Below are 26957 nucleotides of genomic sequence, written 5' to 3'. Positions count from 1 at the left end.
GTAAAGAGGTGTCAGGTGAAAAGGAGCCCACAGTGCAGCCTGGAGCTGGCTTTTGCCTTGGTTCTCCTCTTCTTCCTTTCCACTGTGCTGGCTCCTTCTCTGAGCTGGGGAACCACTGCTTTCCCATGCACAGCATTACAGCTACAGTGTAACAGTTACTGTGCAGTGGTTGAAGAGTCTGCATAGGAGCTCTTTTCTTTTGATAGGAAAAGAGACCAGAGCTCAACCTTTGCAACCTTGTTGGTTATGTCTTTCCTCCTATCTCCTACTTGACCTGAAAATTTCCGTTCTCTCTTAACTGTGTACTGGGTCGTGGATGTCAGAAGGCAGAGAAAACAAAATGAGAAGAGTTTCTTAGAGGATGAATTCAAACGTTGCGAAGGCATTTTAAGAATGGCCTGAATTTGGGGAATCACATCTAAGTTCGGTAAAATCACGCGGGGGAGTGTTGAGTTGGCGGACCTAAGGGAAGTATGAAAATAATGTTCCATTAGAACTGGACTTGTGCAGGAGCCATCTGCACCAGGAAGCTTTAGCCGACCATCAGGGCCCACCAACTGAAGCAAACCTAACAGATCACTGCAGGCAGCTAATACTAATTTTTAAAGAAAGCCTTTCAAGGAAATGGAAAAATTATCTTAATGCATCATCTTGTTTAGTGTCAATAATGATATACATAGCTTCATTGTTTCAAAAAACGTATATATCCTGAAAACTACATTTTGGTCATGAATTATGCATAATTCATAATTGTTGTGTATCTATCTACTAGGTTTAAAAAAAATCTGTATCAGAATAGAAAGCAAGTTTCAGAGAAGCAGGTAAGAGGTCTATGATCTTCTAGAACAGCAGCACCTACACTAAGCTGGGAACCTAAGGGCAGCACTGGCTCTTAGGCATCTTTTCCTCCCCACCATCTAGCACACTTGGCCTCATTGTCATGCAGCATAGATATTTATCGAGCTAAAGGAATCAGTTGTACCCTGCAATTTCTTTTATAGTTTCATAACATTAAACAAAAGGCTAAAAAATGTATCATCACTGGTTCAGAAAGTTCATGCCCACTTCTCTTGAAAATGGCAGGGTTTCAAAATGGCTTCCCTAAGGTCTTTGAGGTTATCATCAACCTGTTGGACAATATGACTTTCTCCAATTACTTAGCTACACTATTTTTAGCTTGCCTGCCCCAAGTTTATTGATGAACGCATAACCCAATGAGATTTCCTGAAGTGATCACAAACATAGGAGCGGCCTTTCAGATCAACAACCCAGATATTTACAGCACCCTGGAAAGCTTCTGTTCCTCAGAGCCACCAACCACCCTTCTCACCAAATTTGGCTACAGTCACAAATCACATGCATTGCAACCAAAAGTTGTTCTACTTTTAAAGATTCTCTCCACAGAATCAGACAGGATGTACTCTTGTTAGTTTAGCTTCTCAGCTTCTCAGCGTTGTGTCTGTGATTCGTTCATGCGTTCTCAGAACATGCTTCATCTTCATTCTGGTATGATTCTCAGTAAGATAGCTCGCATAAGTTACTTGTTTATTTTGTTAATGGCATTCTTCTATGAGCTTGGTAATTCCTGCTGGAGATTCTAAAAATAACTCTTCTATGGGTAGTCTTTCTTTCCCTCCATCTCTCCCTCCCTCTCTCCCTCCCTCCCTCCCTTTTTCTACCTCTCCTTTCCCCACCTCTCTCCTCCCTCCCCCTCTCTCTTTTTCTCTCCTTCCTTCCCTCCCTCCATGATTCCTTCTCTCCTCTCCTTCTAACCCTCCACAGGAGATTAGCACCATGGTGTTCTGACTCATTGTGACCCAAAGTCATGGAATCAGTGACAATGTACTGAAACCTAAGAAACTAAGATTCAAAGAGCACACATGCACATACATGAACATGCACACACATGCACACAATGCATACTCAGTCACATACACACATACTCACACTTCTACTGGTTATAGACATGGAAGGGGAATCATTGGGTCACTGAGTACAGGCATATGTATATTTAATGGGTGTTGATACCATGACTAGTGACTGGATAGAAATGCCCTTTTAACAGCACAGAAAAGCCAAAGCACAGTTGTCTCTCAAAGCTCAGAGGACTCCAGTGTTTTCAAACATGCAGTTCCTGGGAATGCAACACGGTATCTGCTTCTGGTTCTAATTTACATCTACATGAGTGACACTGAGTAGTGTCTTTGTAAACCTATTATTGCATACTCACATATTGAAAATATTTTCTTGATGCAGTTTTCCTAATGTGTTTTAAAGGCTTCTCGGTTTTCCCATAGGGATTCGTATATCTTTTAAAAAACACCAGCAATCCCTATCAAAATACCTACACAATTTTTTAAAGACATTGAAAGTTCAATTCTCAACTTCATATGGAAAAACAAAAAACCCAGAATAGCTAAAACAATCTTGTACAATAAAAGGTCCTCCTGAGGAATCTCCATACTTGATCTCAAGCTGTACTAGAAAACAACAGTAATTAAAACAGCAGTGTACTGGCACAGCAATAGGCTGGTTGATCAGTGGAATCAAATTGAAGACCCATATATGAGTCCACACACATACAGTCACTTGATTTTTGACAAAGAAGCCAAATCTATTCAATGGAAAAAGGATAGCATCTTCAACAAATGGTGCTGGTTTAACTGGATGTCTATGTGTAAAAAAATGCACTGGATTCATATTTGTCACCATGCACAAAACTCAAGTCTAAGTGGATCAAAGACCTCAACATAAAACCAGAGATGCTAAATCAGTTAGTAGAAAAAGTGGGAAAGAGCCTGGAACACATTGGCACAGGAGGCAACTTCCTGAACAGAACACCAACAACAGCCCAGGCCTTAACGCCAACAATTAATAAATGGGACCTCATGAGGCTGAGAAGCTTCTGTAAGGCAGGAGACACTGTCAACAGAACAAAGCGACAGTCTATAGACTGGGAAAAGATCTTTACCAAGCTTACATCTGACAAAGATCTAATATCCAAAATATATAAAGAGCTCAAGAAATTAAGCACTACCAAACCAAATAACCCAATTGAGAAATGGGGCTCAGTGCTAAACAGAAAATTCTCAAATGGCTGAGAAACACTTAAGGAAATGCTCAACCTCCTTAGTCATCAGAGAAATGCAAATCAAAACAACTCTGAGATTCCATCTTACACCTATCAGAATGGCTAAGATCAAAAATTCAAGGGACACCATATGCTGGCCAGGATGTGGAGAGACAGGAACACTCCTTCATTGCTGGTGGGAATGCAAACTAGCACAGTCACTTTGGAAATCTATCTGGCGCTATCTCAGAACACTGGAAATAAGGCTTCCTCAAGACCCAGCTATTCCACTCCTTGGAATATACCCAGAAGATGCTCCAGCACACAACAAGAAACTTTGCTCAACCATGTTTACAGCAGCCTTATTCATAATAGCCAGAACCTGGAAACAGCCTAAATGTCCCTCAGTAGAAGAATGGATAAAGAAACTGTGGTACATTTACACTATGGAATACTACTTAGCTATTAAAAACAAGGAATTCCCAAAATTTGTGGACAAATGGATTGAGCTAGAAATGATCATAATTAGTGAGTTAACCCAGAAGGAGAAAGAGTCAAATGGTATATACTCACTTATATCTGGGCAGTGGCCCAAGGGGCATATCTCATAAAAGTCTTCACTTACCAGGAAAGTGGGACAGAGGGGAGGCCGTCCTATTTGGAATATAGGTGAGAGAAGCATGGGAGAATGGGGAAATAGAAGGATCTAGAGAGTTCTAGAAACCTACAAGAAGAACATTATGATGGGCGGATCTGGGCCCAGGGGTCCTACTCAAACTATGGCACCAGCCAAGGACAATATGTGCAGTAAACTTCGAACTCCTACCCAGATCTACTCAATGGACAGGACATTCTTCACAGTTGAGTGGAGAGTGGGGTGTGACTTCCACATGAACTCTGGTGCACCATATTTGACCATGTCCCCTGGATGTGGAGGCCTGGTGGCACTCAGAGGAAGGATAGCAGGCTCCAAGAAGAGACTTGATACCCTATGAGCATATACAGGGGGAGGTAATCTCCCTCAGACACAGTCATAGGGGATGGGAGTAGGGGGAAAGTGGGAGGGAGAGAAGAATGGGAGGATACAAGGGATGGGATAACTATTGAGATGTAATATGAATGGATTAATAATATATATATATAAAAAGAAAACACACCAGAAAGCTGCCATTGCATAGTAAGTGTTTGCAAACGCTTTAATTCTCGTAGTTTACTCTTCAAGCTCTTAGCAATGCCTTTTGGTAAGGAGAGACTCTACAGTTCAGTTTATAATTCCTTGTAAAGGCAATGAGGTATCTATGTCCTATTTTAGAAACATTTGCAAAATCCAGATTTGTGAGAATATGTTTTAATGTTTTCATATTGCTTATTCTTTCATTTTTTATCTCAAAATCCAATTTAGAATTAATTTTAATGCTGTTTAGTAGGTCCAGGTCATCTTTAACAAGAAGACCTATGCATTGGACCCATTAAAACATATCAATACTTTATTTATTTATTTGGGTCATGTATATGTATGCACGTACCTATGTGTGTATGTATGTATGTATGTATGTATGTATGTATGTATATATGTATGTATTTGTATGTATAGGTGGGTGTGGAAGTGGCATGAGTGAATGTCAGAGGACAACTATGGCAATCAGTTATTTTCATCCACCATGTGGGTTCGAAGGATTGAACCTGGGTTGTCAGCCTTGCAACAGGTTTCTTTGTCTGGTTTCTAGCAACATTTATTGATTGTGCTACCCTCAAATTTAGGTCTAGAGTCAGTCATATGATATAGGCGTGGCCTTTTTTTCTAAGCTTCCTTCTACATCATCAGCTCACTGCTCTGCTCTTCGTCCAACATCATATTTTCTTAACGACTGTAGTATCACAATGCACACCGTGCTTGGAACGCAGATGTAATTCTGTGTCTATTCATACTTCGCTTTGCCCAGCTTCATCTCTGATCCCCACTGCTTTTTATAAGCACCTCTCCATCCTCAAACACACATGCACACAGGTACACAGCTGGGTTGACTTCTGTTACAGATATGACATGGGAACTTTACATTAACAGGGTAAAACTGGTATCATTACAACATTGACCTTATTACTTTGTGTACTCTCCAACAACCTTAAACCATTTGTAAAATTTCTCACTAGTGCTTGGTAGTTTTCTGTGTAGTTTTGCAGAATTCTAGTTAAAATTTTTTCCTACACATTTAATGTTTCTTTATGGTTTTTCATTTCACTTTTTGATCATAAGTTATACATTGGCTTTACTAGTAACTTATAAACTCTAACAGCTATCTGAAGCTTTCTTTTTCAAGACAGGATTTTTTTCTGTTTTGGCTGTCCTGAACTCTCTTTGCAGACCAGGATGGCCTCAAACTCACAGAGATCCACCCACCTCTGCCTCCCTGAGTTCTGGGGTTACAGGCGTGTGCCACCATCAGGCCTGGCTTATCTGAACCCTTTGAATTACTTTTTATTTATTTATTTTTATTAATTTATTTTTTTGAAGGCTGCCTCTAATGTTATATATTAAAAATATCATGGTTCTTGTGCACAAAATCCCACTGTTCACATCCAGGCATCACCCATGCCTCCCTGCTGAACCCCAGAACAGCTTGAAAACAAAGATGGTGGTTTTTCTATTTAAGAGCTGAGGAAACATCACTCAGTCTTTATGGACCTTGAAAAATGGTGACCTTTTCCCTTCCTCCATCTCTGCCCCTTCAGACTCCAGCCCACCTGGGCAGACAAGGAGCTGGCAGGTAGAAAGTGCCAGTAGCCCTGGGGATCGCTGGGGAAGATATCAGGCAGGGCTGTTATTCATGCCTCCATTTGGAGGGTGGGATGAGATGTGGAGGAAGGTCAGCGGGCAGCTCGTGGCCCTCTAGCTTGATCTTGATAAGGTGGTTGGCCAAGGCAAACTCCTCATCATCCAGCAGCCATCCATGTCCATGTCAGCCAGCTTCCAGATCTTCCCCAGCACTGTGCTGGGCAGCTTGGACTTCACCATCTCCTTCTTGGCATCAGTGCCTGTGATCTTGCCATTGACAGGAGACAGTGTGTAGAAGATCTCATCACAGGTGGGCTTGTCCTTTCCAACCACCCACTCAACATCATCAATACCCTTGCCAGCTCCCTTGCCATAGCCATGCCCAAAGGGCCCATTCATGGTGCCATCAAAAGCACCACCCTTCACGGCCTGTGAGGGCATCAAGGACTCCTCCTGGCGCACCATCACCATCAGTCAGGCTATGTCATTGGCCAGCATGTCATCTATTGTATCCAGTAGCTTGGGCTTTAAGGCCTGGAACTTGCTGAAGTCCTGGGTCTGCAGGACTTCCTGCATCTTGCGCAGGCTTGGGAAGTTGCCAGAGGAGATCTGGTGCTCCCGCTCAATTTTCTGGTAGATCTCTCCCAGGTTGTTCACCAGCTCTTTCTTCTTGCTCTCTTTCCCAAAGACACTGGGCATCTCCTTCTTGAGGGAGCTGATGATGTAAGCATGGACCTTGGCCAGCCTGGCCCGCTTGATCAGGTCATTGAGCTTCTCCGTGTCTGGCGCCGGCGTCTCCCCTTGAATTACTTTTTAAATAATGTTTTCAAGGTTCTTGTTGGTTTTTCTTGGTATGAAGTTTAAAATGATTTTGTTAAATATCTTTAGCTTGCAGCTTAGAATATTCTGCCTGTATACCAGTTATGCTTACACGCCATAATTATAGATGCTTATGTTAAATATAAATGTGGATATAAAAGTGGGCTTTTGAAAGATTTGTTTATTTTTATTTTATATGCATGTGTTCTGCTCTCATGCATGCCTTTGTACCATATGCATGCCTAGTGCCCACTGTTGTCACAGAGGGTACTGGATCCTGGAACTGGAGTTCTAGACAGTTGTGAGCGACCTTGGGCATGCTGGAAACCAAACCCAAGTCCTTTATAAAACAGCAGATGCTCCTATCAGCTAAGCCATCTCTCCAGCCACTTGAAATATAATTTTATTCATGTGCAAATTATAAAACATGAGAGACTTTTGAAGAGATGTTGGAGCAAAGACTTTTGAGTCTTCCTAGGTAGGTTCACCTTCACTCAGAAGTCTGTACTCAGAAGCTTATACAACAGGTCTACACTGGTATTTGTCTTAGGTACTTATCTGGAGTTTTGTATTTCATTTTCCTTTAATATTGCTACTTTCTGCTTTGGTAGTAACTATTTTTACAGTGACCAGCTTCAGCAGCTTTGTGTAGGGTTAGGAATTCCTAATAAAATGCCCTATACTGTCCATAGTAATATACACTTTAAATTTTAAGTTTTACCTTCTTCTTGTTAAAATAAATCATTTGTGTATATTTATAAAACTTAAATAAGTAAAATAAATGTGTAAAATATGATATTATGATAGGTACTTTACAAAAAATTGCCAGGTCTTAGTGAGTCCTGGCATTTAAACTCACTAGTCTTTTATGGCCTTTAGTTTAACTTGGAATATTAATAATCTCTGCTTCATTGTGTTATGAGAATTACATGAATAAAATGCTCTATATCGTGAGTTTTTATAATTAGTTCTCAATGATGTGCAAGTAATTTGCTAATTAGGAGATATTAAAATTAAGGTACCATTTCATTAAGCCCAGGGTAACTCTCACAATAATATAAAGTTATTCTCACAAACACAAATGGAAAGCTTTAAGAAATTCAACCCACTTATGTCATTTAGCATGAGAGCAATGGTGATGCGGTTTCCACCTGCTGTTAAGTCACCTCAAGTTCCCAAGCCACCTACATGCTGCTTTTACAACAGGGAATTTGTTCATAATGTATTTAAGAAAGAATTAACAAAGTGACATTATCATATAATATATCTCATATATTTTGGGTTTGTGGGCAATTCAGCTTCCATGTTCAATGAAGAGTAGGGATTCGTTTATGCTTTGATAATTTCTGGTCAAGGATCACTTAATATGGTAGGTGGATCAATAGATAGATTGTCCTGTTGCCCAAACAGATTTCCCAATGCCAACTTAGCAGGCTTCAGCATTGAGCATATCATAGGACTTCCATCAGGAGAAGAAGAAACATGGGCAATGTTAGTTAAACATAGACTGTGCTTACTTGCAAAGTGCTTGCCATTTTGTTAAGCAGAAAAATGGGCCACTGAGGAAATTGTGTAAATCATAACACTGGATGTGAAGCAGCCACCATGGGTTCTGGCACACTGTAGCTGTTTAGAAATGAGATTTCTTGTTCTCCACTCTCTAGGCTGTTAGCACTTGGCATCAGCCAGGAGGCTGTTAAAATTGTGGTAGTTTCAGCATGCCGCTTCTGCAACTCTTTCCAGGAAGAGCTGCAGATGTTGCCTCTTCTCTCTTATTGCTTCTCGGCTTCCTCCCTGTCTTGGCACCAAGCATTCCTTGCCTGGTGCTGCTCAAACTAACTAGTGTTAGACTCTGTTTTCACTGTGTGGATGAAGACCTGTATGTCCCGCACACTCTTTATGTCCTGTCTTCCATGACTCTAACTGATATTTGGGGTTGAGGGCAGCTAAGTAAATATGACAAAACAGGATTTTGGGAAATACAATACCAACAAAGTCTGGTCTAGGAATACTCACTTCACTCTGATGGATGGATATGCATATCTGTACCCGCCCCTTACCATGTTTCTGCTATAGGTATGTTGTTCTGTAAAGTTTCTCTCTGTGTATTGAAAAAGAAATATTCAAGTGGGATCAAACCTTGTCCCCTTTACTTTTTGGATATGTAATTTTGGAAAGTGGCTTTAATTCCGAGAGATTTAGAGGAGTCATTTGAAAGGTGTCAGTGACAGTACTATCAATCCTGCATTAATTCTGGAGGTTCAGAGTATGCTAAGTATTTCAGCAGGGCATTTAAAAAATTTTTTTCCTTTTTATTAATTTATTCTTGTTACATCTCAATGTTTATCCCATCCCTTGTATCCTCCCAATCCTCCCTCCCACCCCCATTTTCCCATTATTCCCCTCCCCTATGACTGTTCCTGAGGGGGATTACCTCCCCCTGTATATTCTCATAGGGTATCAAGTCTCTTCTTGGCAACCTGCTGTCCTTCCTCTGAGTGCCACCAGGTCTCCCCCTCCAGGGGACATGGTCAAATGTGAGGCACCAGAGTACGTGAGAAAGTCATATCACACTCTCCACTCAACTGTGGAGAATATTCTGACCACTGGGTAGATCTGGGAAGGGGTTTAAAGTTTACCTCCTGTATTGTCCTTGGCTGGTGCCTTAGTTTGAGCGGGACCCCTGGGCCCAAATCTGCCTATCATATTGTTCTATTTGTAGGTTTCTAGGACCCTCTGTATTTTATTTTGCTATTCTCCCATGCTTCTCTCATTTAGAGTCCCAATAGGATGCCCTCCCCTCTGTCCCAGTTTCCTGGTAAGTGAAGTCAGCAGGGCATTTTATGAGGAGTTTTTTTTCTTTCTGGCAGCAGAGGGCTGAAACAGCAGTGCTGATGGGTTGATGTAGTTAAAGGCGGTGCTGTGACCTCTGGAGTTGAAACACTAGACAGCCGTAACTGACCTGAGGAGTGGCAGCAGGCCCAGAATACAGAAGTCTCTTAGGTATGTCAGAAGACTGGAAGCTGTAAGCTATCACTGATGTTGGGGGAAGGCTGTTTTCCTGAAGGAAAGCTACACCCCAGAAACAGACAAAGCCCTGTCCCTTTTCCTGCCTACCAGTCTCTCACTGGTGCCTCCCACCAGCACACAGAAGGGAAGTTGGCTGCCACAGTAGAAAAGTTTGTGGAATAAAAGTCCAGATTTTAAAGGCAGAATATCACAGAGTGAGTCTGGGGTTTAGGGGAAATGGAGCAATAACATATTGGTTAAATGGAATGATGCCAACCCCACTGACCTGCCGCAAGAACTACCCCAGAATTGCATCAAAGCACTGAGCGCAGAGGATGTTTAAAACAATGAAAAAATGCAAATTACATGTTCTTTGGAGTTATTATTATTATTATTATTATTATTATTATTATTATTATTATTATTACTATTATTATTATTTAAACTAACACTATATTAAGCATCCAAAGTTTGCTACACTAGTATGAGTAAAATTTTGTAACACTGACTTTGGAAGTTTTTAGAATATGCCTTCTATTCAGACTCAGGGAATTCCCAAGAGATGAATGGTACATTAAGCATGCTACCAAGGTGAGACTTGATAGAGAGCCTATGAGCCTATGACCATATAGTAGGGGAGGAGAGCCCCCTCAGTCATAGATCTAGGGAAGGGGAATAGGGTGAAAGTGGAAGGGAGGGAGGGACAGGTGGATACAAGTGAGGGTAAAACAATTGAGATGTACTCTGAATAAATAAATTTAAAAAAAAATCAGCATGTGCCTCCAAAGATTAGCCTTTCGTTTACTCAGAAGATGGACTCATCAACAACATCACCAGGGTTTCTGCTAACTTATCTGTACATTAAAGTGCCCGTTGCTTATTTCTTAAGTAGCGCTTCTAGATTCTCCCAGTATCATACCATTTACTGCTGTTGTGTTTCAGAACCAAGCAAAACATAAGAGAGCTCCTGGGGTCTCAGCTCCCTTTCTTGCTCCAGAAAGGCGTTCCTTACCCCCGATTAGCATGGTACAGATGGAGAAGATCTTCTCTGCATCCGTGTTAGCAGACACATTCCCAAATCCAACGCTGGTAAGGCTGCTGAGTGTGAAGTACAGGGCCGCAATGTAGGCACTTCGGATGGACGGGCCCCCCAGGGTGTTGTTGCCGTAGTACGGAGACTCCAGTCTCTTTCCCAGCTCATGAAGCCAACCTGAAATAGGGGGGGGGGGCAGAGGGAGAATGTTTAGGGCTGAAAATAAAGTTTCAGTTTAGCTCGTGTGCATATCTGCACCTGAACAATCGAGGGCATGATTGTTTAGTGGGAAACAGAGTTAAAAGGAAACTAAAGGCACATCAAATATCATTGCAATACAAAATGTGGTAGCCAGGCGTGGTGGTGCATGCCTTTAATCCCAGCACTGGGGAGGCAGATGCAAGTGGATTGTTGTGAATTTGAGGCCAGCCTGGTCTACAAAGCAAGTCCAGGACAACCAAGGCTACACAAAGAAATCCAGTTTTGAAAAACCAAAACGAATCAATTGAACAAACAAACAAACAAACAAACAAAAAACCCCAAACAAAAACAAACTGTGACTGGTGGCTGGAGGCTGCAGAGGATGAAATAGAGATGGCTTGTCTCAGCAACATATGAAAACCCAGCAACATAATCCACCATATAAACAAATTGAAGGAAAAAAATCACTTGATCATCTCATCAATGCTGAAAATATTTTGACATCTTTAAAGTCTTGGCCAGATCAGGGACACAAGGCCTATATCTAAACATTAAAGGCTATATACAGCAAGCCAATAGCCAACAACAAATTAAATGGAAAGAAACTAAAAGCAGGAACAAGAAAAGGCTGACCACTTTCTATGGCTCTTCAATATAGTACTTGAAGTTCTAGGTAGTGCAATGAGACAACTAAAGAAGCTCAGGAATACAAATCACACAGGAAGAAGTCAAAGTACTGTTATTCGCACATGATATGATAGTATACATAAGGGATTTGCAAAATTCCACCAGAGAACTTCTACAGCTGATAAACATCTTCAGCAAAGTGGCTAGATACAAAATTAATTCTTAAAAAAAAAAATCATCCTTCCTTTATACAAACAACAAAAAGGCTCAGAAAAAAATTAGGGAACCTATACCATTCACAATAGCCACAAATAATAAAACACATCTTGGTGTACCTCTAACCCAGAAAGTCAAAGACCTGTATAAAAAAAATTTCACAATAATAAAAATGCATTACTTTCATTTGTTATTTAGAATTATAGGATGAAAATTTATTCACAATTAAGTAGCTAATATTTTTTACTCAGTAATTTATGCCAAGCCCAATAGAGCATCTTTTAATTTTTTCTTTAAATGCTTTTATTTATCCATGTGATTAGCACCACTCTAAGACACATTTGAACCTGACCCCAAGACTATAATACAATTCTTCCCACTTTCAGCTAAATTAACTCTCCACAAAAATTTATGTTTATGAGTAAAAAATGATTTATGTGCTGTAATTATAGCTCAGAGAGTAATCCATTTTCCTAACTTGTACTAGGTCTGGGGTTCAACCCCCAAAATTGCCAAAATACATCTTGTAGGTGTTTTATGCCTAAGGCTAATATGTGTGATATAGTAATGTTTATGTGTGATTGCTTTACACTTAACATTTGTTTTTAGAATACAGCTGATAATGATCATTTTCTAAGAAGTATTTAATTGTCTACATTTGCTAATTTCTTTATACTCTTCTTCTCTTAATGTGTACACCACAATGCATCACACACACACACACACACACACACACACACACAAAGACAAACCAAAAAATAAAGACCTGTATGAAAAGAGCTTCAAGTCTCTGAAGAAAGAAATTGAAGAAGATATCAGAAGATGGAAAGATCCTCTATGCTCATGGATTGGTAGGGTTAATATAGTAAAACTGTTCATCTTACCAAAAGCAATCTAGAGACTCAATGCAATCTCCATCAAAACACCAACACAATTATTAACAGACTTTGAAAGAACAAAAAACCCAGAATAGCTAAACAAACAAACAAACAAACAAACAACCCCCAAGCCCCCCACAAAAAATCTATACAATAAGAGAACTTTGAGAGATATCACCTTTCGTGTTTAAAGCTATACTACAAAGCAATAGTAATAAAAACTGCATGGTACTGGCATAGAAATAGACTGGTTGATCAATGAAATTGAATTGAAGACACAGAAATAAACTAAAACACCTATGGACAGTTGACTTTTTGCAAAGAAGCCAAAATCTCACAATGGAAAAAAAATAGCATCTTCTACAAATGGTGCCGGTCTAACTGGATGTCTACATGCAGAAAAATAAAAATAGATCCATATTTGTCACCTTGCACAAAACTCAAGTCCAACTGGATCAGTCACCTCAGTGTAACAGCAGATACATTAAATCTATTAGAAGAGAAAGTGAGGAACAGTCCTGAACTGATTGTCATAGGAGACAACTTCCCGAACAGCACACCAACAGCTCAGGTTCTAAGATCAACAGTTAATAAATGGGATCTCTTGAAACTGAAAACTTTCTGTAAGGCAAAGGACACTGTCAATTGAACAAAATGACAGTCTGAAGATTGGGAAAAGATCTTTACCAATTTTACATCTGAAAAAGGGCTAATACCCAAAATATATAACAAATTCAAAATGATAAATATCAACAAACAAAATAACACACTTATACAATGCGACACAGAGCTAAACAAAGAATTCTCAACAGAGGAATCTTAAATGGTAGAGAAGCACTTAAAGAAATGTTCAATGCCCTTAGTCTCATCAGGGAAATGCAAATCAAAACAACTCTGACATTCTATCTTACACTAGTCAAGTGACATTATATGTTGCCAAGGATGTGAAGAAAGGGAACACTCCTCCATTGTTGGTGGGAATGCAAACTTGCATAATCACTTTGGAAATCAATGTGGCATTTTCTCAGAAAATTGAGAATAGTTCTATCTTAAGACCCAGTTACACCATTCCTGGGTATATACACAAAAGAGGCTATACAATATTAGAAGGAAATTTTCTCACCTAGTTGTAACAGAAGAATGGATAAAGAAATTTTGGTACATGTACATGATGGAATACTACTCAGCTATTAAAAATGAGGAGATACTGAAATTTGCAGCAAATGGATTGAACCAGAAAAGATCATCTTGAGTGAGGTAACTAACAGAGACTCACAAAGATACACATGGTATGGACTTATTTATATGTGGCTTTTAGTCATACAGGGCAGATTTAACATACTACAATGCACAGACCCAAAGAACATATGTAGAAAGGAGGATCCAAGGGAAGATTCTTACATCTCACTCAGAAGGGGAAGTGTAATAGTGAGAGGTAATAGTCGAAGAGAGGGAACAGGGTAGGAGAGGGACCACAGAGCAAAATGAGGGTGGAAGAAGCCAGACCTGGGGAGAGCAGTAGGACAGAAGGCTTGCAGAGAAAACCAGAAGTGTGGGTGGGAGCATCTCTATGACAAACTAGATACCTAAGTGAGGGTAGGCTCCTGCAGGAATATGAGGGGGACACTAGCAGAGATTCCTAGTAACAGGGGCCATCAAGACTGAAGAGGATACCCTCTAACAAGAAAAAGACTCCTAGTTAAGAGTGGAGAACACCAACTTTGACCACAAAAACTTTTACCCAAAATTTACCCTCCCTATAAGGTGTGCAGAGATTTAAAAAAAAAATAGAGCAGACAAAGCAGAGATTGAAGGAATGTCCAACCAATGCCTGGGCCAACCCAAGACCCACATCATGGGAGAGAGCCAACCCCCGACACTATTTAGAATACACTGCTATGCTTGCAGACAGAAGCCTAGCAGAGTTGTCCTCTGAGAAACTCCACCCAGCAGAAATTCAAAACAGAGGCTGAGACCCACAGCTAAACACTGGACGATGTTTAGGGAGTCTTGTTGAAAAATGGGGTGGGGGGGGGAGGAGAAAGGGACCTGGAGGTGACAGGAGCTCCACAAGAAGACCAACAGAGCCAATTACCCAGGGCCCAGAGGGGCCTGTGGAGTCTGAAGCACCAACCAAGGACCATGCATGGACTGGACCTAGGCCCCCTACACAGATGTAGTTGATGGGCAGCTCAGACTTCGTGTGGGTCAGCTAGTAAGGGGAGCACGGGCTCTCTCTGACATGGACTCTGTTGCCTGCTTTTTGATCACTTCCCCCTTTTGGGACTGCCCTTCCAGGCCACAAGGGAGAGGACACACTCAGTTCTGATTGGACCTGATGGGCTGGAGTTGATGGGAAGGGGGGCACCACCCATATTTTAAGGAGTAGGGGATGGGGGGACTGGGGATAGGGAGGGAGGGGGGACTAAGAGGTGAGTAGGGATGGGGCTAGGACCAGGATGTATAAATAAATAAATAAATAAATAAATAAATAAATAAATAAAGCTTTTTTTTATTCCTTAATTCTCTTTGTGATAAGCATACAGGCTTCGTATGGCTTTGGGGTATTATTCACAAACCACCAATTATAAGCACTTCATCTAATGGAATTCATTTTTAAGGTAGTAATAAGACTTTGAGCTTATATTTGTAGAACTTGGTTAGGTAAATAAATTGCAAGTTAGAAACATCTGAGGCTTCCTTGACATCCTTCAGCAAAGCCTGGTACCATTCCTGGCATCCGTGCCACCAGAGAAGCTTTATGTAGCCCGTAGCTGTGTCACAAAGGTCTAGGAAGTGCATGATAAACTATTTTCTGGGGTTCCCCTTCTATTCCAGCTCAATATCTCCTGTTCATCAATTAGGACAGGTAGAGGAACTGCTTTCTAAAAAATGTCCCCAGTTGTTCCTGGACAACACTTTTTTAAATGAGGACTTTTAAAGCAAGCTACAGCTGGGACAGCCTCACCAAACTACATAGTCGACCCGAGTTTTACCTGCCTTAAAGTTCCTGGAGGATCTAACTGGTGGGAACTGGCAAAGTGAGAATCTTGGTTTCTTTAAAATCCCACTTATATTATGTAAATATATTTTTGTTTTAATCCCAAGTCTGGGATATAGCATTGCTTCAAATTGTCCATGGCCACTAAGCATCATTTGTCCCTTGCTCTAGGAGGGGCCTGATGGTTGCCAGCTGCAGATAGTTTATATTTGCAATCATGGGGACTCTTGAAAGAGTATAAATGTGAGACCTGTGAACCCAGGAAAAGGTCCACTTCATTTACTAAGATTGTACAAGCTTTTACAGATTTTTTTTTTTTGATGAGTATTGATTTTAGTTGTAAACAAAACCATATCAGACAGGTGTTGATAAAGGTCTTGCATTTGAGAATGTGAATACCCAATGTATGAGAGTTATTACACCATTAAATACACAAGCAGCACCAATGGACAAGTGGATAAGGGACATGACTAATATCGGTTCACACATCATCATGCCAATATCAAAAGACAAGCTATAGCTACATGTCTCAGATATTAAAATGTCTAGTGATTTGATTGTGGTGAATCTGGCCACTTACCAAGACATTGTGACCAAGCTGTCAAGAGCACCAGATCTCAAAGTGTCTAGTGTGGTAATTGTGAGAAACATGGTACTTTTCCACCAGAAAAGTGAACAAGCTGTTTCTGGCAGCAATATGTTTTCAGAAAGAATCTCTGGGCTTCCCTGAGTTTTGCTGACATTGCAGCAAGGGGTGTCATTGTACAAATGAGTCCAGGTCCAAGAGAGATGTTCAGGGTAAACTCTTACTTTTGCGAAAGGGAATGGTGGCTCTAGGCCCCACTATAAAAAAAAAGTTTAAGCTCTAGGCCCCTCTGCAAAAAAAAATAAAAAAAATAAAAAAAATAAAAGGGCCATTTTTTTTTTCTGCTCAACCAGGAGATAACATGCAGGCAGAAAAACTACATGTAAGTCTTGTTGATCTCATGCACACTACTGATGGCAGTGATACTCTAGCTTTGGTCACAGATAGACTTCTTGCCATATCCCCAAAAATTCAATGTTACAAAATAACCATTGGTGTTTATGGTCATTTGGTTTCAGGGAAAATAAGGATGATCTTGGGAAGAACTGTATTCACTTCCCAAAGATTCATTGTGCATTCAAGTATTATAGATGTGGAGTTCAAAGGAGAAATTAAAATTATGGCATATATTAAAATATTGGATGCAGAAGATAGAATATAACAGCTGCTACTGTTTTCCTATATTAAGTACAAAACCACTCCAGTAGGAGATCAGGGAATTTGGGAGTACTGGAAAACATGTGTTCTGGCAAACAATGGTTAATGATGAGTTACCAAAATTAAAATTTCAAGTTATTGGTGTTGAATAACAAGGTTTGGTGGATACAAGAATTGATGTAACTATCATTTTCCCCAAATCCTGGAGTTCAGAATGGCCACTTCAGAAGACTTATACACAGTTTATAGGAATTGGCAAATTATCTCAAATAAAACAAAGTGTACAGTGGGTTAAATGTGAAGGACCAAAAGGGCAAACAGGGAAGTTCAGACTTAAGTGGCTGACATTCTCATACATTTATACGGATAGGGTCTCTTACAACAATGACATACTCTGCTATCCCAGAGACAGCTGATGATAAATAAAGATGGGAGTGGTAGATGCTCCTGGGGAAGGTATTGATATATGTCATCATAAAAAAAATCACAGGCTTTGCCCATTGTCCAAACACAAGACATCATAGATTTGAATTTCCAAATTTATATAAGGGGCCACCGCTGAAATACTACTGGCCCTACCCTTAAAATGGTTGACTGACAAGCCTGTATGTGTAGAGCAATGGTTTTTAACTATGGAAAAATTACAGGCACTTCAGCAGCTGGGACAGGAGTAGCTAGAGGCTTAACATACAGAAGAGTTTACCATCTCATTGAATTCCCCTGTGTTTGTCATAAAAAAGAAATAGGGAAAATGGAGGATGGTAATAGATTTAAGAGTGGTAAATAGAGTAATTCAACCAATGGGTCCTTTACAGCCTGGAATTCTTTTACCTTCTTTATTACCTAAGTCATGGACTATGATAGTAATTGATTTAAAAGATTGCCTTTTCACAATCTCTTTGCATGAGCATGATAGGAAAAGTTTTGTTTTTTCACTATTCACTTAGAGCAGTAGTGGTCCAGTAAAGAGATATCATTGAAAAGTTTGTTCATAGGGAATGTTACATAGTCAAACTTTATGTTAATATTTTGCACAACAACCATTAGAAATAATTTATAGGCAATTTACTCAATCTATTATTTATCATTACATGAATGATATTTTTTTGGCTGATTCTGATGCAGATACTTTAGAGAAAATGTTTAAAGGAATGCAAAGAATTATGCAATGCTGTGGTTTAACGATTGCTCCTGAAAAAAATACAGAGAGACCCTCTTAACTATTCAGGTTATATAATAAGTTAACAAAAAATTGGTCACAAAGGTACAGATCCATAGAGAACCATTGCAAATTCTTAATGGTTTTCACCTTTTAATGGGTGATGCTAATTGGCTATGGCATACAACTGGATTAAATACTCATGAGATAATTAGTTTCAAATGTTCCAAGGAGATTTGGACTTGAACAGTCCAAGATGTTTAACAGCTGAACCAGAAAGAGTTAACTCTGTAGAACAGAGACTGCAAGATGCACATTGGATAGAATCGATCATAAACTCACTTGTATTTTGGTTATTTTGCCTCAACTCATTCTCCTACTGGGCTCATTATGAAACAGGAAGATAGTATTTTGGAATGGGTTTTCTTAGCACATAAACAAAGTAAAAACTTAAAGACTTACATAGAAAAGGTTTCTGAATTAGCCATAAAAGGCAGACTAAGACTACATCAATTGCAGTGAACAGACATAGCTGAAATTGTAGTGCTTCCTTCTAATGCTGAGATTGTGTTGTTATGATAAACAGTGAGATCGGCAAAGAGCTCATAGTAACTATTTTGGAGAAGTTAATAAAAGTATCATAAAAGCAAGTGTCTACAGTTTATGAAAAGAATTAATTGGATTCTCTCACGCATTGTAAAGGGAATGCCAATTCTTGAAGCAATTACATTCTATAAAGATGCAAATAAGTTGGAAATAGCAGGCTATAACTCAGATAAAATATGCTAAATAATACAATGTCCATATACTAAAGTTCAAAATTAAGAGTTGTATATGCAATCCTTATGGTATCATTAGATTTTCCCGGATCTCTTAATATAAGTATTGAATCTCAATATGCAGAAAGAGTTGCTTTGAAGCTAGTACAGCCACTTTGGAAATCTATCTGGTGCTATCTCAGAAAAATGGGAATAGGGCTTCCTCAAGACCCAGCTATTCCACTCCTTGGAATATACCCAGAAGATGCTCCAGCACACAACAAGAAAATTTGCTCAACCATGTTCATAGCAGCCATATTCATAATAGCCAGAACATGGAAACAGCCTAAGTGTCCATCAGTAGAAGAATGGATAAAGAAACTGTGGTACATATACACTATGGAATACTACTCAGCTATTAAAAATAAGGAATTCCCGAAATTTGTGGATAAATGGATTGAGCTAGAAATGATCATAATGAGTGAGTTAATCCAGAAGCAGAAAGAATCAAGTGGTATATACTCACTTATATCTGCATACTAGCCCAAGGGGCATGTCCCACGAAAGCCTTCACTTACCAGGAAACTGGGACAGAGGGGAGGACACCCTATTGGGACTCTAAATGAGAGAAGCATGGGAGAATAGCAAAGTAGAAGGATCCAGAGGGTCTTATAAACCTACAAGTAGAACATTATGATAGGCAGATTTGGGCGCAGGGGTCCCGCTCAAACTAAGGCACCAGCCAAGGACAATAGAGGTGGTAAACTTTAAACCCCTTCCCAGATCTAGCCAATGGTCAGAACATTCTCCACAGTTGAGTGGAGAGTGGGATATGACTTTCTCACATACTCTGGTACCTCACATTTGACCATGTCCCCTGGAGGGGGAGACCTGGTGGCACTCAGAGGAAGGACAGCAGGTTGCCAAGAAGAGACTTGATACCCTATGAGCATATACAGGGGGAGGTAATCCCCCTCAGGAACAGTCATAGGGGAGGGGAATAATGGGAAAATGGGAGGGAGGGAAGAATGGGAGGATACAAGGGATGGGATAAACATTGAGATGTAACAGGAATAAATTAATAAAAAAATAAAATGTCAATAATGCCAAAAAAAGATACTTAATATGCAATATGAAAAAAAATGTAAGTGTAGTGACAACAACAACAACAAAAGAGTTGCTTTGCATATAGAAACTGCTGAATTTATCCATGATACTTAGGATTAACCTTGCTATTTATACACCATAACAAGCAATCAGAAACAGAAAATTTCCACTGTATATTACTCATATTCAGTCTCATAAGGGTTGCCAGTTCAATTGGCACAAGGAAAATGAGGAAGTTGACCAATTATTAATAGGAAATGTGTTAGAAGCCTCAAAGTTTCATGAAAACACCATGTAAAGAGTAAAGATTTGCAAACAGGCATTAGGTGGAGTTCAGGAGTCCTGTGGAAGTTTGTGTGTGTGTGTGTGTGTGTGTGTGTGTGTGTGTTGGGGGGAATGATAGAAGGACTCAGAGGGGACAAGAATGCTTCAAGACGACCAACAGATTCAACTAACCTATTCCCATGGGATCTTACAGAGACAGACGCACCAACCAATGATCATGCATGGACTGGAACAAGGCTCCCTATACACATGTAACTGATTGGCAGTTTGATCTTCATGTGGGTCCCCTAGTAAGTTGAGTGGTGCTGTGTATGACATGGACTCTGTTGTCTGCTTTTCAACCACTTCCCCCTAATGGAGCTGCCTTGTCTGGCCTTAGTGGATGGAGAAAGAGTTCGGTCCTGATGAGACTTGACGTGCTGGGTTGGTGGAAGGGAAGGGTGGTAGGCTCTTCTTTTCTGAGAGGAAGGGAAGGGAGGAGAAGGGAAAGAGGGTGGGGCCAGGAGAAAAGGAGGGAGAAGGATATGCTTAGGATATAAGTGAACATATAAACTAAAAAAAGAAAAACAGTAAAGGTTTAAAGAACAAAAATTTTATCACTTGGCAACAAGCCAAGAAAGGTGAAAGGAAATGCCCTACTTTTTTTCTGCACAACCAAACTCCATTACTCACCAGAAGTTAACCTAGAGGTACCAAAAGAAATGAAATCCGGCAGATGGATGTGTTTCATTTTTCAGAATTTGGAAAGCTAAAGTTTGTACACCATACCATTAATACATATTCGGGGTTTCACTGGGTAACTGCTTTGAGTTCTGAAAAAGCTGTTTTTGCAATTATACATTTATTGGAAACAATGGCAATTATGAGAATACCTGTACAAATTAAGACTGATAATGGCCCCGCATACACTTCCATGAGGATAAAGCAATTCTTTGCATGTTATAATATAAAGAACATTACAGGTATTCCACACAATCCTACAGGACAAGCAGCTGTAGAATAAATCAGGATTGTGGACCTGTGGAGACACACACACAACATTACACATATCCTTCTGTGGCCTATGGTTTCTGATGCCTTTCTCAATCATGTTCAATCCAAGAGCCCAGATTTAATAATTCTGCTCTAGAATTTTAAGTGGAGGAAGAGAAGAAGTGCTGATAATGTAGGATTTGGTAAAATTTACTTAATTCTCTTGTGAAACAAGGCTTAGAAATAAAGATGAGTTATCCTTAGTTTGAGCGGGACCCCTGCGCCCAAATCTGCCCATCATAATGTTCTACTTGTAGGTTTCTAGGACCCTCTGGATCCTTCTACTTTGCTATTCTCCCATGCTTCTCTCATTTAGAGTCCCAATAGGATGTCCTCCCCTCTGTCCCAGCTTCCTGGTAAGTGAAGGCTTTCATGGGACATGCCCCTTGGGCTAGTATGCAGATATAAGTGAGTATATACCATTTGAGTCTTTCTGCTTCTGGGTTAACTCACTCATTATGATCATTTCTAGCTCAATCCATTTATCCACAAATTTCGGGAATTCCTTGTTTTTAATAGCTGACGTACTCTGGTGCCTCACATGTGACCATGTCCCCTGGAGGGGGAGGCCTGGTGGCACTCAGAGGAAGGACAGCAGGTTACCAAGAAGAGACTTGATACCCTATGAGCATATACAGGGGGAGGTAATCCCCCCTCAGTCACAGTCATAGGGGAGGGGAATAAGGGGAAAATGGGAGGGAGGGAAGAATGGGAGGATACAAAGGATGGGATAACCACTGAGATGTAACAAGAATAAATTAATAAAAAAGAAAAAGAAAAAAAAGATGAGTTATCCAACAGTAAGCTACTGGCAGTAAATGACTGCTAGGGTAGAGGAGCTCCTTTTCTTCAGGGGGTGACCCATGGCAGATTTCCCATGCTCTAGTAAACAACCATACACCTATAAGTGTATGAACAGTGCTAATCGGATTCAGTGAGTAACAAAGAAGAAGAGGAGGTGGAAGTTGGGAGGGTAGTGGTGGTGGGATATAGGAGGATTTGGAGGGGTTACTGGAAGGTGGATATGATCAGAATACAGTGCATACATAAAATATCATTTAAAAAAGGAAATGGAAGTGCATGTGTAGAAATAAGTTGTTATACAACAACAAAGATGTATTTCTTATCTTTCAGGAATTCTCAGGGTGAAACAAGCAGAGCAAACTAGGTGAACAAAAGATCCCAGTACGCTGGGTCCCGGTACGCTGGGTCCCGGTAGGCTGGATCCTGGTACGCTGGATCCTGGTACACTGTAGGAAGAGGCGGGTCACAACAGTCAGGTGGGAACAGGATCTGCATCTGCGTGCATCACCTTCAGCCTGGGCCCCTCTGCAGAGTTCAACTCTAGAGGGATAGCTGTGGGAGACTGAGTAGTGGGGCCAGGCTCTCCCTCAGGACTCCCCCAAGCTGTGCTTCAAAGGGGCGGCGTCACCTCATTTTTGCTTGACAAAGAACTGATTGTAGAAACGACTCCTTTTTTTTTTTTTTTTTTTTTTTTTTGCTGTACTTTGGTCATCCTTACTAACTACAGGAAGGTGGAAAGATGTCTCCAGCCAGAGTGTAAATACCACTTGACCTATTTTTTTGTTTTTAGTTGAACCAAAAAGGAGGAAAAGTTGCCACAGTGAACCCTCCACATCCTGTGCTGGACAAGCTGCGTAGTCAGACCCAGAACCTGGCAACAGAACCATCTGCTGACTTCAGTTGATTAGAGTATTACTAATTTACAGAGCTCAGTTTTCTCATTAAAAACATAAGTAAATCAGGCACAGAAAACCTTTCTTTACCTACATGCCTTAATTTGAATGAGAGGGAAACATTAAGTTTCTGTAATTTATTTAGTCAAGTGGTAGTTTATGTTAGGATATGCACAGACTATGCTTTCACTCCCTGCCTACTCTTTCACACATGTGTGAGATTACATTTGAGCAAGCAACTCACCACAAGAGAACAGACCTACTTTTTTGGATACTGTATCTCTTTTCTGTCTAGCCAACTGTTCCATCTATTTTGAGAAGCATCTTGTTTTTGTAAAGGGTTGCTTCTAATTGCTACAACTGACAGAGCAGAAGCAGTAGCCATAATCATGGGGGGCGGGGTGGAGGCGCAGGGGTAGAATCCTGGTAGCTGGAAGGGAGGTCACGCCCACAAATCTGGAGACTGGCTCTGGACTAAATAAAACTTCACAGAACAGCTTGTCCAAAATGAGCACGCCTGTTCTACAGTGGGACAGTGCTGCGCAGAAGACACTTTTCAGGCAATTTTGACTCTGTTTTTATATCAGAGATATTCATTTTTCTAAAGGGATTGGGTGCCCTAGAAGAGTCTGTCTGTTTTTTTCTCGGGTCCTTCTTCTAAAGAGCGTCGGAAGGAAATGAGCATAAACAGAGGAGCACAGGATATAAACATATAGGACATACTGTTACGTGATAGAAACAAAAGGTTTACAATACCCTTGTTGTTGCTAAAACAGAAGAGGTGCAGAGCAGAGAAGAGATGTCTGAAATAAGATGGAATGCTTCTCAATGAGCATGCCTGGAAAAGCTCATCATTTTAATGATGATTCAACGTGCATATACAGTTTTTTAAAGAGAATGTTCCTCTCTAGGGCTCCTACATTAATAGCCTTAGTCATACTGTTCACACGTATGCATTCACAATCTGTGCAAAAGGAATCCAGTTTAAACAAACAAATGCATCTCTAGAAGTTGGTTTACATCCAGAAATGCTCAAAAGCTTTTAAACTTGGAATAAAAATATGAGATATAGGAAAATATGATACGAATCTCTTCGGTTTTGTAAAAAACTTCAAGAATATGAAAAACAGTCCAGTAAAATGTAAAGCAATTTAAATGAGATTTACACGTGTCTTTAAATATGTGTCTACAGAGAGGGAACAGAAGAAGTTAGCAAACAGTCAAACCTATAATTCAAGCAGCCCTATACTTAAGACTGAACTATATTGTAATAACAGCAAACGGAAAGCACGGAGGAGGCATGTTATGGTTTTCTGTTAATTGCTCTGTGTCTGGCTAATTTTTTCATCAGCCACGGCTAGAGTTCTGGGCCATGCTTGGATGATGCATTCTTTTTTTCATGCCATGGATGCATGGCCACCCTAGAGAAGCCCAGTTGCCATCCAGTTTTTGATTCATTCCTTTACTAATGACTGCAGTTTAGGAATTGTTATCCGTACTTGAAAGATAAGGAAATCACGGCTCGGAGACCTTAAGTAGTGTATCCAAAGTGGCAATGGTGAGATTTCAAGCCAAGTCGGTGTGCTGCTTGCCCCAGTAAACATTTTAAGAAGAATAAGAAGGGAACGGACTCAGAGTCGAGGAGGCAGACAGCGAGACACGCATGTTCAGCAGAGTTGTCACTGCACACATCTGGAACTCGGTCCCATTGGGGAGAATCTGCAGATCACACTAAGAGTGATGGAGAGATAGTGCAGGGTGGTTAGTGAGTGCATCTTGTAATTACAAGATGGCCTTCCCAGTGGAGATCTGCCCTGGGCACTACACCTCTGCTAGTGATGTTGGACAGCACTGCAGGCAACTGGACGTGGATTCTAAGCATGGAAATCACCCAGTGGAGGGACTCTGCATGATGCAGCAGCTGTGTTCCTAGCGGGCACTGTTTGAAATAAGTACTTTGACGAACTTCCACATGACAATATTTCCCTGATTTTCACAATAAATAACTTTTTGCCTTTCAGGAGATAATTATTAATTTTATCTTTTTTGAGCCTGAGGGGCAAATCTGTAACTTCCTAGCTTAAGTAGCCCTGCTCTTTTTGTTATACCAGAAAAAAGATGGTAATCACTTCATTTGTATTTTTCTTCTAGACTGTTTTGATATTGAGGTGCAATTAGTTGTTAATTACATTTACATATATTTACGTGTGTAATCTTTGATTGACAACATGCTGCTTTAATGTACACACTGTGGAATGAGTACCATAATGAAGATCATTAGCGTATCCATGAACCCATGGTTGCATCACTTTTAGGAGGTGAGAACTTTATAGGCCAGCCTTCATAATTTTCAAATTTACATGTTGATAGCAACTACCCTATCATTAACTATATCATCCACATTGTCAACCAAAGTGATTATGTTTTATGCTATGTGATCCCAAATTATGATTTACAGTTGTGCTGTGCTGAAATAGTTTTGGAATAAATTTACACGCTCAGTACCCATTGTTGTGAAAATAAGAAAATGTGTCGCAAGAGCTCAATATCATACCAAAAAATAATGGGTTGTTTCTTTGAATGTAAGTCAGTGTGGACGTGGCATATATACATACCTTGAAATTTAGAATTTAAATCTTATCATAAAAAATGATCAAACTGTTTCAAATAAAATGTTTGGACTAAGCCTTAAAATACCAGAACTATAATTCAGATTTCTCCCCACCTTTTCCATCTGGTGACTCTCTAACTCCCCCTGTATCTCATTAGGAGGAGAGGTGGGAAAGCACTGTGAACATTGGGATTAGAAGAATGGCAGGTTACTGGCTGACAGAAACCTGGAACTGGAGCATAGGATGTGCGTTGTCACCTTCTCAGCCTTCCTAGCATGGGGTTGAGGCCTGACAGAAACCACTCAAAACTCAGAGGTATGTGAAGGATATTAAGATAAAGGTCGAACACCTGAGTGGGTGCAAGTTCGTATGTGTGCATGTGCGTGCTGGGGAAGTGGTAAATGAAGTCAGAAGCATCAGTGGCGTGTTCTGTTTTCTGCTGCAGATAACCTTTTCCCCTCTCTGTTTGTGCCATGTTTGGGATTGGATTCGGATCTTCAGGAATGCTAGACAAGCTCTGTGTCATTGACTCACAGCCCTGACAGTCACAGAGGTAACAATTAAGTGTAAATGCCATGGAAACAAAGACCTCTAAACCTACAGTCTAGTGCACACATGAACTCACAGAAACTGAGGCAGCATGCACAGGGCTTTCAAGGGTGGCAGAAGTTGGGGTCCTAGAGTTGAAAGGAAAAGTAAACACGGGCCTCCATGCCTAACCCAGACACAGTCTCCAACTGATAAACACGTGTAAAGGAACATCTAGATTTCTCCAAAGGAGTCTCACTGGGAAAATAAACTATTTTTAAAGAAAGGCTGCATGCTCATCAGTAGATGCCAAAAGGAAACAAGTTCAACAGCATCTTCGTGGGTTTCTTGTCTGACAATGTCCTGTCAGGGCTTGTAACATTTTCATACACACACACACACACACACACACACACACACACACACACACACACACACACATTCCAGTTTGGTGTAGTTTTCTGAATGTGCTAACAAACGGTTCTCTTTGTTCGTATTTTTCTCTTGTGCCTTTTTTTTCCTGTTTGTTTGCTTTGTCCTATTCTGTTGGGTTTGTTTTGCTTTATCTTAATATATTTTATTTTATTATTCTCCCTTAGGAGCCTTTTCTAAATGAGTAACAGAAAGTTGGGAGATCTGGAATGGGAGGGGAGGTGGAAAGGAACTAAAGGAGTAAAAGGAGGGAAAACTGCAATCAAGATGTATCATGTGAAAAAAAAAATCAAGTTTCAATGAAAGGACAACAAAGAGTAAATACTATTTATTTATTTATTTATTTATTTATTCTTTGCTGTCTTTTAAAAATTTTTTTATTATTAATTTATTCTTGTTACATCTCAATGGTTATCCCATCCCTTGTGTCCTCCCATTCTTCCCTCCCTCCCATTTTCCCCTTACTCCCCTCCCCTA

At 40.2% G+C, this 26957-nt stretch overlaps 1 protein-coding gene across 1 annotated transcript in view; it reads right to left on the bottom strand.

Moving 5' to 3' along the window:
• Positions 1-26957, bottom strand: part of Kcnh8 (potassium voltage-gated channel subfamily H member 8) — a 385997-nt gene that overhangs the window by 68031 nt on the left and 291009 nt on the right. The window contains exon 8 of the mRNA XM_051153057.1: positions 10684-10881. Within this exon, the coding sequence (XP_051009014.1) occupies positions 10684-10881 (198 nt within the window). The remainder of the gene's footprint in view (positions 1-10683; positions 10882-26957) is intronic.

This window comes from Acomys russatus, chromosome 11 (assembly GCF_903995435.1).
Source record: "Acomys russatus chromosome 11, mAcoRus1.1, whole genome shotgun sequence".
NCBI classification, from domain to species: Eukaryota; Metazoa; Chordata; class Mammalia; order Rodentia; family Muridae; genus Acomys; species Acomys russatus.
This window is presented reverse-complemented; position numbering and strand designations above follow the sequence as displayed.